The sequence below is a fragment of the Zonotrichia leucophrys genome, chromosome 3 (genome assembly GCF_028769735.1).
Source record: "Zonotrichia leucophrys gambelii isolate GWCS_2022_RI chromosome 3, RI_Zleu_2.0, whole genome shotgun sequence".
NCBI classification, from domain to species: Eukaryota; Metazoa; Chordata; class Aves; order Passeriformes; family Passerellidae; genus Zonotrichia; species Zonotrichia leucophrys.
The window spans coordinates 53,862,074-53,877,710 of NC_088172.1; the positions used below are offsets into that span (position 1 = coordinate 53,862,074).

At 48.7% G+C, this 15,637-nt stretch overlaps 2 protein-coding genes across 3 annotated transcripts in view; one reads left to right on the forward strand and one right to left on the reverse strand.

Moving 5' to 3' along the window:
- Window positions 1–2,168: 2,168 nt before the first annotated feature.
- The window catches only part of LOC135444883 (T-cell activation Rho GTPase-activating protein-like), a 66,488-nt gene continuing 53,019 nt past the window's right edge, over window positions 2,169–15,637 (reverse strand). The window contains exons 2-4 of the mRNA XM_064706952.1: window positions 3,657–3,852; window positions 3,096–3,213; window positions 2,169–2,389 (exon numbers count right to left, since the gene is read on the reverse strand). Coding sequence (XP_064563022.1) covers window positions 2,199–2,389; window positions 3,096–3,213; window positions 3,657–3,818 — 471 coding nt within the window. The 5' untranslated portion in view covers window positions 3,819–3,852 and the 3' untranslated portion in view covers window positions 2,169–2,198. The remainder of the gene's footprint in view (window positions 2,390–3,095; window positions 3,214–3,656; window positions 3,853–15,637) is intronic.
- The window catches only part of TAGAP (T cell activation RhoGTPase activating protein), a 45,131-nt gene continuing 41,647 nt past the window's right edge, over window positions 12,154–15,637 (forward strand). For both annotated transcript variants that reach the window (XM_064706948.1, XM_064706949.1), the window contains exon 1: window positions 12,154–12,274. In XM_064706948.1, the coding sequence (XP_064563018.1) occupies window positions 12,224–12,274 (51 nt within the window). In that variant the 5' untranslated portion in view covers window positions 12,154–12,223. The remainder of the gene's footprint in view (window positions 12,275–15,637) is intronic.

The window sequence follows — 15,637 nt, forward strand, 5'->3', positions numbered from 1 at the left end:
TTATTTATTTTAAACCAGATAAAATAAGCCATAATAAGACTGATTTATATGAAGTCATGATAAGAGTCTCCATTCTCAGAAAAACAAAACCATTGTAATAAAGCCCTGGTCCCATTGACTTCAACATCTAAACCAAATTTTCACTGCCAGCCTTTGACTCCTATCTAGTGTGTCACCAAAAGAAGCAGAGCAATTGTTCTCAAATACTAGCAAGCAAGTGGGGTGAGCATGGAAGATTCTAGTTTCAGAGAGGTGACATCTATTAGGATACTTGTAGGAATTAATGATAAATGAAACACAGAGCACAGTATGTTGAATTACTGTGACATGAACCCCGGAGTTTACAGAGGAACAGTTCACCTTTAGAACATGCTAGCCCAATTCTGACCTCAAACCATCTGACTGTAGACATTCAGTTTAACACATTCAAACCTGTTGATCCTCTAACAACCGAGTGGATTTGTTTGTGGTTACATCTCACTGCTTCTGATTTTTAGCCACCCACAGAGAGGGTGACACCTTCCAAGGGAGCTTTTCCATCCAAGCAAGATCTGCCCTGATTATCACTGAGTAGTTCTAGCCCAGGATGGGTGGAAGGCAGGGCTGCCTTTGAGGTCACATATCTAGGTGGTCCAGGGAGGTCCAGTGGACCCTTTTGAGGGTATGGGGTGTGGCTCAAGTCCTTGAGTGGTGTCATTCCTGATATTCCACTCTCAGACTGGGATCTACCCTGCTAGGTCAGCACATGTGGCAGACAACACTCGGATGACCCTTAGGAACAGTAGCCTTTGCTCCATTGCCTGCTGAGGCACCTGTGTGAGACTCTGTCAGGGCTGAAGAGGCAGATGTGCTGATAGTTTTGCTGTTGGTAATTTCTCAGCTCCCTGTCAGCCCCCAGGCCCATCCTAGCTAGTTCTGTCTGTTCCATCTGCTCTGGGCAAAGGGGAGAGGGTAGCTGCTGGCAACCCTGCAGTAGCAGGCACATCAATCTCCTTGATTGTGTCTCTAAAGATTATCCTAATCCTCTGTTGCCCATTAGAACTATTTTGGTCCAAGCCCAATGGTAGAATTTTATTACCATTTCAGTTTTCAGGTTTTTGATTTTTACCCTAAACTATGGAAAACTTGGTTTTTGGTACCTTGCCAGGTTGCATCAGTAAGCCTGGCACTGGTCTCCTGGTCACTGCCGCAGCTGTACATTTAGGGAAGCCCAGTCCCTAAGCCTGCAGAGATCTGGAGAGAAATATTATACAACCCAAAGTGTGTGATAAGCAGCATGGATGCCAGAAAGAGCTTTACACTGAATAACCTCTGCATGACAAATGCTAAAGTAATGTCTGCTACGTCAACCACCCACGGCCATGGTGCAGACTGTGGCCAACAAATATGTGGGTGTGCAAGCCTACCTTTGAGGGAAGGCTCTAATCTCAGGTAAAGGTGCTTTGCTTAGTGTTATCAGTGACATCTGGTGGCGACAGACAGTAAAGTAATTTCAAACCTTTTTAAAGGTTGTGTAGGAGTTTGAATGGCTCATCCCAAATGAAGTATTTTTGACAAAGATGTATTTCCCAAAGTGTATTTCTTTCTGCAAAACCACATGGTGACCATGCTCCATGCCAGGAGCAAACACTAAGCAGATCTGTATATAGCATGGGATCTTTTGGTGGTGAGAAACACTGGGACCAAGGGAGCCACCAAAATGTGTAATGTGCCTGAAAAGCAGTTGATAAACACCTGATCTTTGTTACTGTTAGCTGCATAGAGCCTTGTAAGTATTCCAGATCTCACAGCCCTTCTGAATCAATGAGCATGGCAGCAATTCAGCAGCTGTGGGTAGGGGACCAGTGTCAGCTAAGGCAGGGAGGATCATGAGTGCTGCTGGGGGTCAAGTGGTGAGAGGGCTGGACTGAGACACCACAGAGGCTCCCACAGCCCCTGTGGGGACTGCCAGGGAGAAGCTGAGCACTTATCTGGACCCTATTTCTGTCTTCCCAGCCCCTTCTTAGGCTGGACACCTTTTGTAGAGGACAGCATTTCTCAGCAACATAGTCCTTAGCAGAAAGCAGCAGAACCAGTGCACATGGAGACACATCTTCCTTAATTTTGCACTTAACCTCATGGTGTAAATTGAAGACTTTTTTTTGTTTCAATACCTTCTGTGAGGAGAAGTTCCTTTCTCATTTTGGCCCAGTTTTGCATCAGAAGCTTTGTTCATACAGGAGACTTGTTTTGACAGTGGCTGGGGAATTTGCACCTCTCCTTTTCCTATTTGCATGGCCACATGTACTCTTCTTTCTTCTTGGGTGAAAAATAGAGAGGGTTATCTCTTCAGAAAAGCACCTTCTCACTCCCTGTGTGCACCTCACTTGCTGCTCTTCTGAATTCAGCTCTAAAAAGCAAAAGTGCAGGACTTTGCTGTGATTTTTAAACTTGACAATTCAGTAAGGTAAGCATTATCCAATAAATGAACAGTGAAATGAAACAAAACCCAAAACTTAAAACACCACTGAAATCATATATGAGGCATCTGTGCATGTTGTAATGTCACATTCTCTGTAATGTGTTCTGCTCTTCTGAAAATGGTTCTTGAGAGGACATTTCACACTGCAGATTTCTGAAGCCAGCCATTGAAACTTTCAAGTTTCATCTCACCTTGAAGAACAAACAGTTCTTGAAGCAGTTAACTTTGATAAGGCAAGTGCAAAAAAGGACAAAGATAGGATATCAGGTATACTGAAAATGTGTCTTTCTTTTCATAGCCTGTTCCTCCTGAGAAGCAGTGACAAAATAAAGACCTCTAGATCTGTTAGGTTGGGAGAATGATCCTCTCCTTTAAGCCTGCCAAGAAAGGTTCTTGAAATCTCAGCACATCTGTAACAAAATGTGCTTGAATCAGATGTTTAACATTGGGATTTAAGTCTGGATTGTGAGTGTTGTAATTTTGAATTTCTGGAAGGCATTCCTGTAGAAAAACACTTCATGAACACGTTGAACTGTCAGCAACTCTCTGTGTTTCCACAGATATATTCACATATCAAATTCAATAATTTGGCCCAGAAGCCCCAGTTGGTGACATCCCCAGTCCCTTCTCATACCTGTGGAGCTGTCTGTGTGCTCTGGTGACTCCTCAGCCAAGGCACAGGCAGGGAAGGCAATGTCTCCCTCAAATATTTCCATGCAGTTGTTTATGAGGAACTCCACCAACACTGTCACCTGCACACACAAAACAGCCCATTTCAGTCAAGACAGATTGAAGATTCTTTCCCCACCCTGCCTGCTATCTTTGTAGGAAGGACAGCACAGAGCACAGTGGCTTCTGCCAAAATCCTGGCTTGAGGTCTAAGGCTGAGTCCCCATGGGGGATAAGGCCCGATGCTGCAAACAATACAGACAAAACACCATCAGCCACAGCTTTGGCCTCGCTGCCCGAGGGCCCAGGGGTGACAATGGCCACGGGTGCCCCTGGCCCTCCCCATGCAAAGGCTGCAGGAGCTGTGCTGTGACTGTGGGGGCTGCAGGGCAGCTGCTGCTTTGCTGAGCACCCCCAAGGCCCAGGGGCGCTGCTGTGTTCAGCTGCTGCCATGGCCGTGGGATGGATCCCTATGGATGGCTCTCAATTGCCCCGAGGGAGCGGCTGCTCGGTGAGTGCAGCGCACCTTGTCGTTCATCTCCTTCTGCACTTCCAGCGGGAGCGCGCTGGCAGTGCCTGGGCTCAGCAGATTTGGGCCAATGCAGATGGCCAGGTTGCAGGAGTCCATCCTGTTGGTCTCAGCATTTTGGCTGATGTGGTGGAGCAGAGAGAGCAAGAGCTTGAGCATGACGAGGTTTGGTCTCGGCAGCTTGTCAGCCACCCTGCGGGAACACAAACAAAATGTCACGTTAGTTGATGGTGCAGTGGCCTCTGCTTCTTGATTTGAGCAAGTCTCAATTAAACTTAGAGCAACACCACTTGCTCCAGAAAGGGGCATGTGTGTGCTCTCTGTATCGTTCAGAAATCCCCATCTGCAGCTGAGTGTGGGGTTAATTAGGAGACCTTGAATTACAAGGTCTTGACTGAAAGGCAACACTGAACAACACATGTCCTGGAAAAGATGGAATGATGCCAAGAGATGTCACTGGAGGCTTCCCAACGCCTGTGGTTGTGCTGTGGGGCTTTCAAAGCACTCCCCGTCAGCCCCCACAGCTCCTGTTCCTGAAGAGCAAAACACGGTGGTGGTCTCCATGTGGCCGAGCTCACCCCCAGCAGATGTGGAGGCCCCGTGTCAGTGCCTGTCCCACAGCACCGTGACTGTGTTAGCTGAGGCACTGCAGCCTCTGCCCTGTTCCTGCGCTGTTCTTTTTTAGGGCAGCCACCAGCAGAATCTGCCCTGGACAAAATGGAGTGTCTGGCAAGGCTGTTTTCCCATTCTCACCAGTTAGAGGCTCTTTGAGAGTGTTACAAAGTATTCAGAGACACTTAGATAAAGCAGAACACTGTAAGCCGGAAATGCATGGAGCCAGGGGATAGGAACATGGAGAGGGATAGGGACATCCTCTTCAGAAACCTATGTGCTGCCACCACTAAGTCTAAAACCAAAAAGTCATTCAGATCTTCAAGAGGCTTTAGAAAAAGAGACTGTTGATCCATCACCCCAGAGCTGAGGAGACACAGAAAGGCAGGTATGTGGTTGGATGTAGGTCTTGGCTTCCAGGGGGCTGCTGCTCCCCATCTATGGGTCTGGCACACAGCCCTGACTGCATGTGGGGCTGCACAGCCTGGCACGGGTGCTACAGGATGCCTGGCTGCTGCAGAAGTTGTCAGCTGCAGGTTCTTTTGAGCATTGAGGAAACTTGCACGCCTGGATATGTCAGCTGGAAGGAAACAGTTTGGACTTTGTGTTTGATAAGAAGTCTGCCTCCTCTACAGTGTGGATTTGATAAGAAGCCTTTCACTTTCTCACAGGGCTTCTCCTCCAGTTTGGCTGGGCACTCATCATGGCACAGGGGAGGCCGCGGGGGTTTCCAGTTCCTGCTCCCTGCTCGGAGCCGCAGCATCCTCCATCGGGTGAGTGAGGTGGGCACGGGGGAGCAGAGGGAGGCCAGAGGAGCGGGCCCTGCAGGCGCTAGAGGGCAGGACAGCCCGCAGCAATCCGCATGGAGAAACGGGTGCGGAGACATTAGGAACGTCACCTATTGCACATGGCACACCTGCACTGTGACACCCGTCTGAACTTCCCTCCTCTGCTGAACCCCAATGGTGTCGATCCCTTCGAAAATCTGGCCATACTTTAACGTCAGGAACCAAAACTTAGGGTCACCCTACACTGCCCACAGTACAAGCACAGACTCAGAATGGTTTGGATTAGAAGGGACCTTTAAAGATCATCTAGTCCAATGCCCCTGACAAGTCCACATGTCCTCCACTCAGTCCACACCACAGTTGTGGGTTCCAGGGCTTTTTAACTGCAGCTGCTGAATATTTCCGCACCACACCCCACCCCAGCTTTCAAAAAGTTCAGCAGAGCTGTTTCAGCCTGTCCTTTGAGATTGGAGGAAAAAACACATTATCCTGCCTATATTCAAGCATCTTTTTGGATGTCCCAGTAAGTAGCCCTTGTCACCTTCTTGCCAGAATTTGGTGTTTTAGCCTTCTGTCACCATTATGAGATGATTCAGCTGAAGGTGGGAGAAATTGTGCGCCACAGATCCAGCACACTTTGTGAGAGTGAAGCAGAGGCTTCAGCACACAGATTGGCAAGATGCTGAATTTCTGGGTTTTTGTTTGTGGTTGTCACAGAAATCTTCCTGCAATATTCATGAAGAAAAAGGATGTGGCTAAATTAAACCACTGAAAACCAGAAGTTGTTCTCTGGAGCAAATCTTTCAAAAAGTTTGTATCCCACATGGGCTGCAAAATAAAGCTGGGAAAATTTTCAGAAGAGCTCAAGCTCCTGGGTGCTTTGAAAATGCGTCCAGGAATGTTGTCCGTGTGGAAATCTAGTTCCACAGTCCAGTGGAAATGACAGGACACCCCCTTCTTTCTACTGCTTAACTTCTGAAATCAAATACACAGACTCAAACCCCAATTCCATGTAGAGCAACCTTTATAAAAACAAATTAAACACTCAACAGCCATCTGCAAAATGCATGCTGTACCTCAAAAAGCACAGATTATCATGGGCTTATTACCAAACCCTGTGCAGGGATCAGCCTTGTTCTGTTTTCACACTGCATTAAACTCATCTAGTCTGCAGTCCCAGAGCTGCCACTGGTGATTCATTTCCTCCAGCATCTCTGGCTGCTTTCCCAGGAGCAGAGCTCCCGGGACAGACCCTTGACACTGCTCCTTCCCCAGTCCCCAGCTAAGTAGCTGCCTGCATTAAACACCAGCATTTTCTCCGCATGGCGACCTGGAGGGACAGCTCAGCAAGCTTTATGCAATGCACTTGCAGCAGTGTTTCCAGAAGGAATGCATTCCTGCTGTCTCACTGCTCAGGATTCACCAGCAACTCCTCTGGTGTTGTCCTTTGGCCTCAAGGGACAAATTCTGCCTCATCCCATGCTGCCTGATGCCAGATTCTCTCCAGACAATGGGACTGCTTTTGCAAGCATCTCTTGCCAGTCAGGGCTGGAAATATGAAAAGGATGCAGATGTGCCTCTTTTCCAGTGCATATGTGCTTCTTTTCCTTCAAGATACAGTTCCTGAGCAGAGTTGTGGAACATCCTGGCATATGCAGATCCAAATCATTTGCAGTGCCTGATCTATGTGCAGCAGTCTTGGATATGATCCATGACACACCTCCACCTAGTTAGCTGACCTGAACAGGAAAGTCCATCTGGGGATTATATGAGCTCTGGACTTGGACATAAACACCAGAAGAGTCCTTCAAGAGCAACTGGAGAGCTGAGCAAACCAACCCAGGCACAGAGGTTGCCTCAGCCATGCTACAAGGTGCCAGCCACCAGCTCTGCAGGGAACATTTCCCCAGGGGTAAAATGTTCATGTGGCCCAGTGCAAGAGTCAGGCACTCTCTGTTGCTAAATCTTCTTCCAGCAGAGACCTTCTGGGCTGCAGAGGCACACCCCTGCCCCCAGCACACATGTGGAGTAAGATACTCCTTCACTGCATGGTCCCTGCCAAGGACTCAGCAGATCCCACTTCCCAGCCCTCAGAGCAAACAGCACACAAAGGAGAGGCTGCACCTCTCTTTTAATAGAAGCTCAGGGAAAGCAGGATTATGGTGTTTGTCTTCCCAAGCTCCCATTAGACGAGCTGAGGCTGTCCTTCCCAGGGTACAGTTGGACATCTGCCTGCTGATGGGAAGCGGGGAATTAATTCCTCTTTCTGCTTTGGTCACATGCACAGCTTTTGCTTTTTTTATTAAACTGTCTTTGATCCTTCAGGTGTTTTTTAACCTTATTTTGTCCAATTGAGGAGGGGAGGTGAGAAAGCATCCAGGTGGGTGTCTGGGAACCAGCCAAGATCAACCCACCAGTCCTTTTCCTTGGGCACGAGATAAAGGCAGTTTTGATCTGGGTGTACTGTAGCTGCCGTAGGTGATAACTGGCGGGGTTCTGCATGGCACACAGGGCTCGCTTGATTTACAGTGTAACAGAGCCTCGGGCTCAGCTGTGGCTGCTTTCAGCTCCTCCTGCTGCAGTGCTTATCTCTGGGTTTCACCATGCCTGGGAGCATTCTGATAAAGCACAGCCCTGCCTTGGCCCTGGCACGGGCACTGCTTCTGTGCCAGGAGGGCTGTCCCGTGGAGAGCTGTGGGATCACACCTCTCTCTTCCCCTCTGGGACTGATGTGTCTGCCTTCCTCTCCAGAGCTCCTCACCACATCCTTATCTAGGCTGCTTGACTAATGTCATCTTCTTGTCATTTGCATAGAAACTACTTTTGGTCTGGTGTTACAGGGAACCAGTTTGCCAGTGAGGTGACAAGGCTTTGGGCCACCGATCCCTGGGTGCCTGCATGGTGTGTGGCAGGACTTGGTGGCTGCCTGGCGGCGTTGTCCCCTCACATAGCCTGTGATCTTGCACCTCTACAGGCATGTTGAGCTGGCACTTGATGGAAGGGTGCCTTGCCTGCTCCAGTGAAACCCAGCAGCCCTTGGCACTACACAGGGGCTTTCCTTGTGCTTCTTGAGCCCCCCTTCAGCACCATCAGGGGAACATGGTCGAGACAGGGATCTAAACCACAGGTGGCAACACTTAGCAGTCAAAACGAATCATTGGATGCAGAGGTCAATGGGTCCATACCAGCAATTAGTACAGGAGGAGGAAGGATCTGATCAGGCAGCTGATCCTTCAGCAAGGCAAAAAGAGGAGGAAGTGAGAGAAATGACCGGCTCTGAAACTTGGGCAGACTTCAAAATATGTGGAAACATTACAGCCACCAGTCTGGCAAGCAGATTGCTGCCACTAGCACTGAAGAGGGCATCCAGTATGTGAGACTACTAGCAGTGCTGGAAAGTCCCTACGGTGACCTGGACGACAACCATGTCTCCAAAGATGTAGATGGCGTACATGAGAAAGTGCAGAAGGGTTGTCTGAAATTCACCAGCATTATATTCCATCTGCCTGGAGACAATGGACTGAACAGGCTTGAATATATGAGTTGTGAGGAGAGTGTCCCACTGACTCTGACTTTTGCAGGAAACTTCTCTCTCCTGTCCCCACAGGTCAGGGCCTTGGCCATCAGGGGCACTCAGACACACGCTGTGTGCCACTCTGGTTCCTCCTGAGTGACCTCACAAGGAGGTGGGATGGTGACCCTCCTCCGAGTTAGAAGCCCATGTACACAAGTTGGCTGGGAAGAGAGATAATAAGGAGGGCCGTCCATGAGTGCTGTCAGTTCAGCTGCTGTTGAGATGGTGGAAGGCAACCAGCAGTCTCCCTGGCACAGATGAGGATTAAGAGTGCCTCTCTTGATTTTGGTAAAGGGACTTTTGGTCTGGCACTGCAAGGGTCTCCAGCCTAGAATAGAGGGTCACTGCCTTCGGTCAGGAGAAGGAGAGGGGTGACCAGCTTTACTGGGCTGTGTGGCACACTGGATCAATGGAAGTGTGAAGTATTGCTGGACACTGATGCACAGCATACCCTAATGCCATTATGGCATGTCAGAGAGGAACTCATCTGGATTCCTGGACTGACAGGGAGATCCCAAAAGCTGTCTGTATTGGGGGCTGAGATGAGCTTAACGGGAGACAAGGGGAGACAAATGGCAAAAGTACACTGTTGTGACCAGCTCAGAAGCCCTGTGTATCCTTGGCATATACTGTCTCAGGAAAGGGTACTTCAAGGACCCAAAAAAGCATTGATGGGCTTTTGATGCAGTTGCCATTGATTCAGAGAAGTTGAAACATCTGTTTGCCTTGCCCAGTCTCCTGGAGGATTCCTGTGTCGTGGGATTGCAGCAGGCGGCCATGGATACCACAATGGCGCACCCTTGGCAATACACATCCCCCAAGGCTCCCTGTTTGCCTTCCATGATTCACCAGCTCCAGAGCCAAGGAGTGATCAGGAAGACTCACAAGGTTTTCTTTAAATCTACTTCTGTCCCCCTGTCCTGCTCAGGAGGGAAAATGAAAAAGCATCTGGGTGGGCATCTGGCAGCCAGCAAAGGTTAACCCAGCACACTCAAACTCACAGGCTGGTACATATGCTCATGTACCTGAACGTACATATGTTCTCCTCTGAGTTGATTCCCTTAGGAACAGCAGGCAGAGAAGACTGACTCAGCTTCAGGTGGTGCAAATAAATGTGGAAGAAACTTCAGGTTGGAGAATTTACATAAATTCTTTGAACTAATTATTATTGTTATTATTGCTATTGTTCATTATAATAAAACCAACAACAATATTGCTGCTGTGTTGCATAAAGCTTCCAGGAGGGAGAGAAAGCCGTGCTGAGTGAATGCCAGTGAAATGCCGTCCCAGTCCCAAGGAAAGCCCGGGAGCTGGCACAGGTCCTGCGCTGTTCAGGTGGTCGGAGCGGGGCTGCTGGGGACACCTGAGGGGAGCTGTCAGCACAAGCGATGGCAGCAGAGCCTGGCTCTCAGCGCATACAAGACGTGGCAGATGGAGTGCAAAAGCAAACGGGCTGGCGAGCAGCAGGGCCTTTGGTAATGAAGCTCACAGGAGCTCGCAGACTCCGCTCTGATTTTACTGGGCTGCGTTCCAGAGTGCGTCTTCACCTTTTTTTTTTTTTCCCTTAAGTATCCGCAAATGAAAACCTGCTAAGCTCTTGGATAAGTGTCTCTTTAACTTCTTGGTCTCTTTTGAATTTCAAATAGCAGTTTTTTATTATCTTAATTGGTGAGTGCCTGCTTTAATTAGGCATCCCAGTTAATCTTAGTCTGTTTAAACATATGAGGCTTTGTGCAGATCAAAACGGTTTCTTTTTTTAGCATAAGTATCAAAAGAAATATGAATTGTAAGAAATAAGATGACCATGTTTGCATTTCTGATTTCTCTCACTGTAGTCTTCAGATGTCACCTTTAAATTAGCCAGTATTTTACATGCTAAAGGTCCTGCCCAAGATGTTGTGTGAGCTTAGAAAAATTTTCTTTCCTTTGCAGCAATACAGAAAACATTTCTGACCTGAACAGCAAAGCAATGGTCTTTCTCACTTCTCTGGAGGTCTCTTATTGTCCAATTTGAGCTAATGTAAAATAATAAACACATTTGTAAATGCAGAAATCAATCACTGTTGATCATGCTGTCCAGGAACATATTGCAACTTCCTGAAAATCTGGCCTGCATTCATGTCCTGGAGGGCTTAACTGAGTCTTCACAATAGTTGCAGTGATGATGCCAAATCTCATGTAACTTCCCTGTTGATTTTTTGCAGGCTGCCAGAGGATGTCACGGAGCGGACCCAGCAGCTTGAAAAGAAGTTTTGTTAATATTTGGTACAAGTGATGTTCTCGGTAAAAAAGCTGAAAAAATACAAGAGGAAAAAACCCAAACAAGAAGCCCTCCAGAAGTCCCTGAATCACACAGAGCCAGGAAAGGGAGGAAAATGCTGGCAGAACTAGGTGGCTGATTGGCAGCAGCTGGCTGTACACAAGCAGAGGCAGAGCTGCTGTCATTCGAAGCAACTTAATGCAGGGATCTGTATCTACCTGTCCTTTCAAGGGGTCTGAGTGGATTTGAAAGGTGCTGTATTTTGCTGTTTTGTTTGTTTGTTTGTTTGTTTTTTTCCTAAGGAGTGCCTTGTGAGCAGTCAGGGATGTGATAATTCATCCCTCCCCCTCCTCAAGGACAAACTGGACCCCTTATTAACCAGCCCAGATTTGACAGGACATTTATCCTACTCATGGGAAAGAGCAGTTCCTATGCTTTTTTTCCTTGTGAAAATACCATAATCCAGACTGCAAGAGCAAGTGTCCCATCTGGAGACAATTCATCATTACTTGAAACAAATCCTGCAAATTTAGCTGCCAAGCAGCACAACTCAGTGAGAACAGGTCACTTGTAAAATATGATGGTTAAGTACAGGCAAATCTGTAGAAGAAATAATCCACTTTGAAGTGACAAAGCTTCCCAGCACTTGGGTCACTTAGATTTCAATAAGGATATGGAGAACATTGGGTAGTAGAAAGCCAGTCTCAGTTTCTTAAGAGCTTTGTGCCATTCTTACCAGAATTAAAAAGCTGATTCCCCAAACCTGTGCCCAGGACAATGAGAATGTCTTAAGACTGAAGTGGACACTTGTACGGATGATGAGAGCATTACAGCGTTCACATCCAAGCCAGTGGTGACACAGACCTCTATCCCTTATCCACTTGGTCCCATCCCTCATTCCTTCACTCCTGACGGACGCAAATTTCATCTGCAAGTTGCCCAGCCCTGGTGCTCGCTATGTCTGACACCCTGCGGTGTTACATTCATACCTGCCACGCTGCCTCAGGAATAGTCCAGGCAGGGAGGGCTTGGCTGTGAAGGGCTGGCTGTGAAAAACCCGCGAAGGGTTTTCTCTTTGTAAGTCACTTTTCATTTCATTTCTCCCCTCGCCTATTGATTTTTGCCTCCCCTTATCCTGCAAGCGCTGCCAGCGGACCCCCGGGGTTTGCTGCGGGCGGCGGCGGCTCCTCCCTCGGCGGGGAGGGCCGGGGACGGAAGGCGCGGGGTCTCCGCTCACTCGCAGCGGCTCCGCGCCCGAGGCGGACCCGGACCGGGAGCCGGAGCCGGACCGGGCCGCGGAGCGGGCGCTGCTCCGGCGCCTCCCGGGGCGATGCCGGGGCCGCGGGCAGGCGGCGGCAGCGGGGACCCCGCGCCCGAGGCGGTGAGTGCGGGACGGGCAGGGCCGGGGCAGCCGCGCTCCTTGCCGGGTGTGAGAGGGGATGCGGCTGCTGCTGCCGCGGGTGACCTGGGCATAGACACAGCTCAGGGTCTGCCGGGGTCTGAGCCTGGTCCCGAATCTGGTGACAAGCAAACCCCAGGACTGGAGATGCGCTCGCAGGGCACGGGGCCGGTGCCGGACTGCTGGGCTCGGAGGGGTTCATGGTCCCTGCCCCGCAGCGCAGAGCTCTCCTCATCCCGAGAAAGGGGTCACGGGAGCCGGGTGGAGGCAGGGTCAGATGAGCAGAGGACAGGTCGACTTGCAGTTCCTCCCTTCTTGCCAGAAATGGGATTTAAAGAGAGTGCTTGACGATGTCACTGCACTGTCAAACTGCTTTGGCACCGTGTTAGGGCAGCAGAGTCTTGAAGAACGGAACAAACAAAACAAACATTTACTCAGCCACGAGTAAATGGACGTTGGTTAAAATAAAGCTGGTGGGTTTCTTGGCTATATCCATGTGAGGGAAGAGTTTAAGATGTTTTTTGCTGTTTTTGTTGTTCTGGAGAGGTTTAACATCGTTGTAAGAAAGACGTTTCCCTTTAGACCATGCTGTGAACGCTGTCCCATAGCACCTGGTAGTGCGTGCGAGCCCAGGACCAAAGCCTGGTCCCCGGGGGGGTCTCAGCTGCAGCGAACGCTGCCGTCAGCAGGGAGAGAAGCCCCGGCCACCGGCCCATCGATTGAGGGGCCAGAGGGGAGCGTTACATCATTTAGTCTGACCTCAGACAGGAGCGAGGTGCTGGCTGGAAAACAAAAAGAATATTGCTGAGGACTGAATCTCTGCATTGAATAGTGACATTTCTTCATGACATTGTCAGCTCTCACATATAGACTTTTCTCTATAATGAGAAAAATGAGGGTCTCTCTGCAGGGTTTCCTTACACAGAGATGTGTGGATCTTAAGTGGTATCTTCAGTGCTTCCAAATATAAAAGTTTGTCATTTTACATGACAGCTGATCTGGTTTTCCATTGTTCCTCCTGCTCTTCAGAATGAGGGCCGCTAGCAGAAATGGGCTTTTTATACAATAAGAAAGAGTTTACATTAGAAAACTAAACCAAAACAAAAATGAGTTGAGGAAAAAAGAGAAACAAATAATAGTTACATTTTCTTCAAAGTTGTTTGTAGGAATATTGTAAAAAAAAGAAAGTTTCAGATATGTGTATTTTCCTCTCTCTTCTTCCCATTTCTTTCTTTTTAACCACTCTTTATTTTTCTGTTTCTGGTGAGAAAGTAGACAAGAAATAAAAAGAAAAGAGTAGGTGATTGTTTAGCAGAGAATGTTGGGATGCTGGTGGCGCCAAGATCAATTTTTACTTAGCTTTATTGAAAAGTAATCTTTCAATATACATTGAAAAATATTGCTATTTTTATAGACATAACACAGTCCCAGTAATTGGACCCATAGCATGGACACAGATCCATTTTGCTGCACTTTGACACTTCACTTTGAGTTTTGCGGATCTATTTTGCTTAAGGCTGATGCTATTTCAAAATAACCCTGGCCTCTGGAAATGGAATAAGACAGTACCAAAAAAGGCTCTTCACCTTACCTCCCACTTTTGTGGATATTAACAACATCCACAAATCCCTTGCAATGGCACAGGAATGGAACATCACAAGGAGGGCCAGGCTGTGCTGGGACCTGATCCCAAGGGGTAAGGAGGGTGACCTGCTTCTCCAGCCCTGTGCATCCATCAGCCCGGTGCACCATCTGCCACAGACCTGTGGGTCCTCCTGGGAGCCTGAGAAATGTGTATGTGCTGCCGATAGCCACGGATTGCATGGTGCGCCAGGAAAAGGGACGGCGGGGTTTGTGGCTAATGAGGGCCAGTGCAAAGCTGCTTCCCGCAGTAATTTATTACCTTGGAAGGCAGGGGTGTGATGCCAGACAAATAACTGGCCCCGTGGGAGGTCAGGACACCAGGAAGGCAGGATCAGGAGGATGGGAAGATGAGGGGGAGGAACAAGGTCCCAGACCACAGCCGCTGTCTCCAGCAGCAGTGCCCAGCAGAACTTGTGGGGGGAATTTGTCACAGCTGGGTCTTGGAGAGCCTTCAGCAAGGCCCCTGTGGAGACTCTAAATCACACTGATTGCACAGTCAATAAAGGAAATCTCATCAGTCCCCATAACCAGGCTGTCAGCTTTTAAACCTATTTCAACAAAAATCTGTTTATTGCTGTGTTGTTAGAAGCCCAGAGTAACTGTGCTGATTTGAGTGATGATAGTGGCACAAAGTAGCTTTGGAAAAGAGTTTTACTGTGGACCAGATAAAGGCAAATTCCAGTCTGGTTTATTCTGTGTAAGCCTGGACCCACACCTAGGGATGGTTAGTTTAAATTGGGTGCTGCTGCTTATTTCAGAGGGACCACTCTGCCCACACTGATACAGCAAAGACCAGAAATCCTCCTATTGCATGTATTTATAAGTTCCTTCCCAGGCAGCTTGACTGAGCCAAACAAATTCCTAAGGGAATATCCATGGGGCAGCTCTCATGGGTACTGCTGGGGGCCGTGAGGCAGCAGAGCACCCAACAGATCCTGGGGGGGTACAGAGGTGCCCTGGTCCATGAAGGACAGAGGAGCCAGACAATGCCACCCATCTGTGTGCCACTGGGAAATACTCACAGAGGGCTGCTCATCTGAAATGTCAGCTAGTGCGACTGGCTGCAGAAATGGCCAGTGCATGCACCACTCGGGTTTGTCTGCATTAATGGATTAAGAAGCACTTGAGAGTGCTGCCTGGCACTGCAGCAGAATTATCTAAAATCTGTATAAGTTATAATATCACACATAAACTGTTAAAGCCAGCCCTGAACCCTCTTTGGCCCATGACAAATAGCACTGCCATGCTGAACCTCTTCAAGGCAGCAGCATCCAGGGATGTTCCCAGTGGGAGCAGAGCCCTGCCTCAAGATGAGCAGCACTGGCTCACACAAGCATATCCTGAGCCATGAAACCAGGAGCATCTGCAGGTGGTTTGGCAGTGCAGCAAAACCAATGCCTTGAAGAGTGTTTGGATGGCCTCCTCGCACCTCTTGTCACCTCCTTGCTAGTGACCTCAGATGAGAGACAAAATTGGGAAAAGGTCGAGGAAAAAAGTCATTTAAACTACTCATTGCCCTCAGGAGCCCCTTTTCCTCCTCTTTTTGGCAGCCTCATCTGCTGAGGTGGTCACAACTGCCCCTGTCCCAGCCTCCTCTGCATGTGCCTGTACATGACATGACTGGGGAGAGTCCCTGGGAATTTCATTGTGTTCCCTGGGAAAACTTGGTTGAGGAAAGGCAGGTTTACCTGCCACCACACC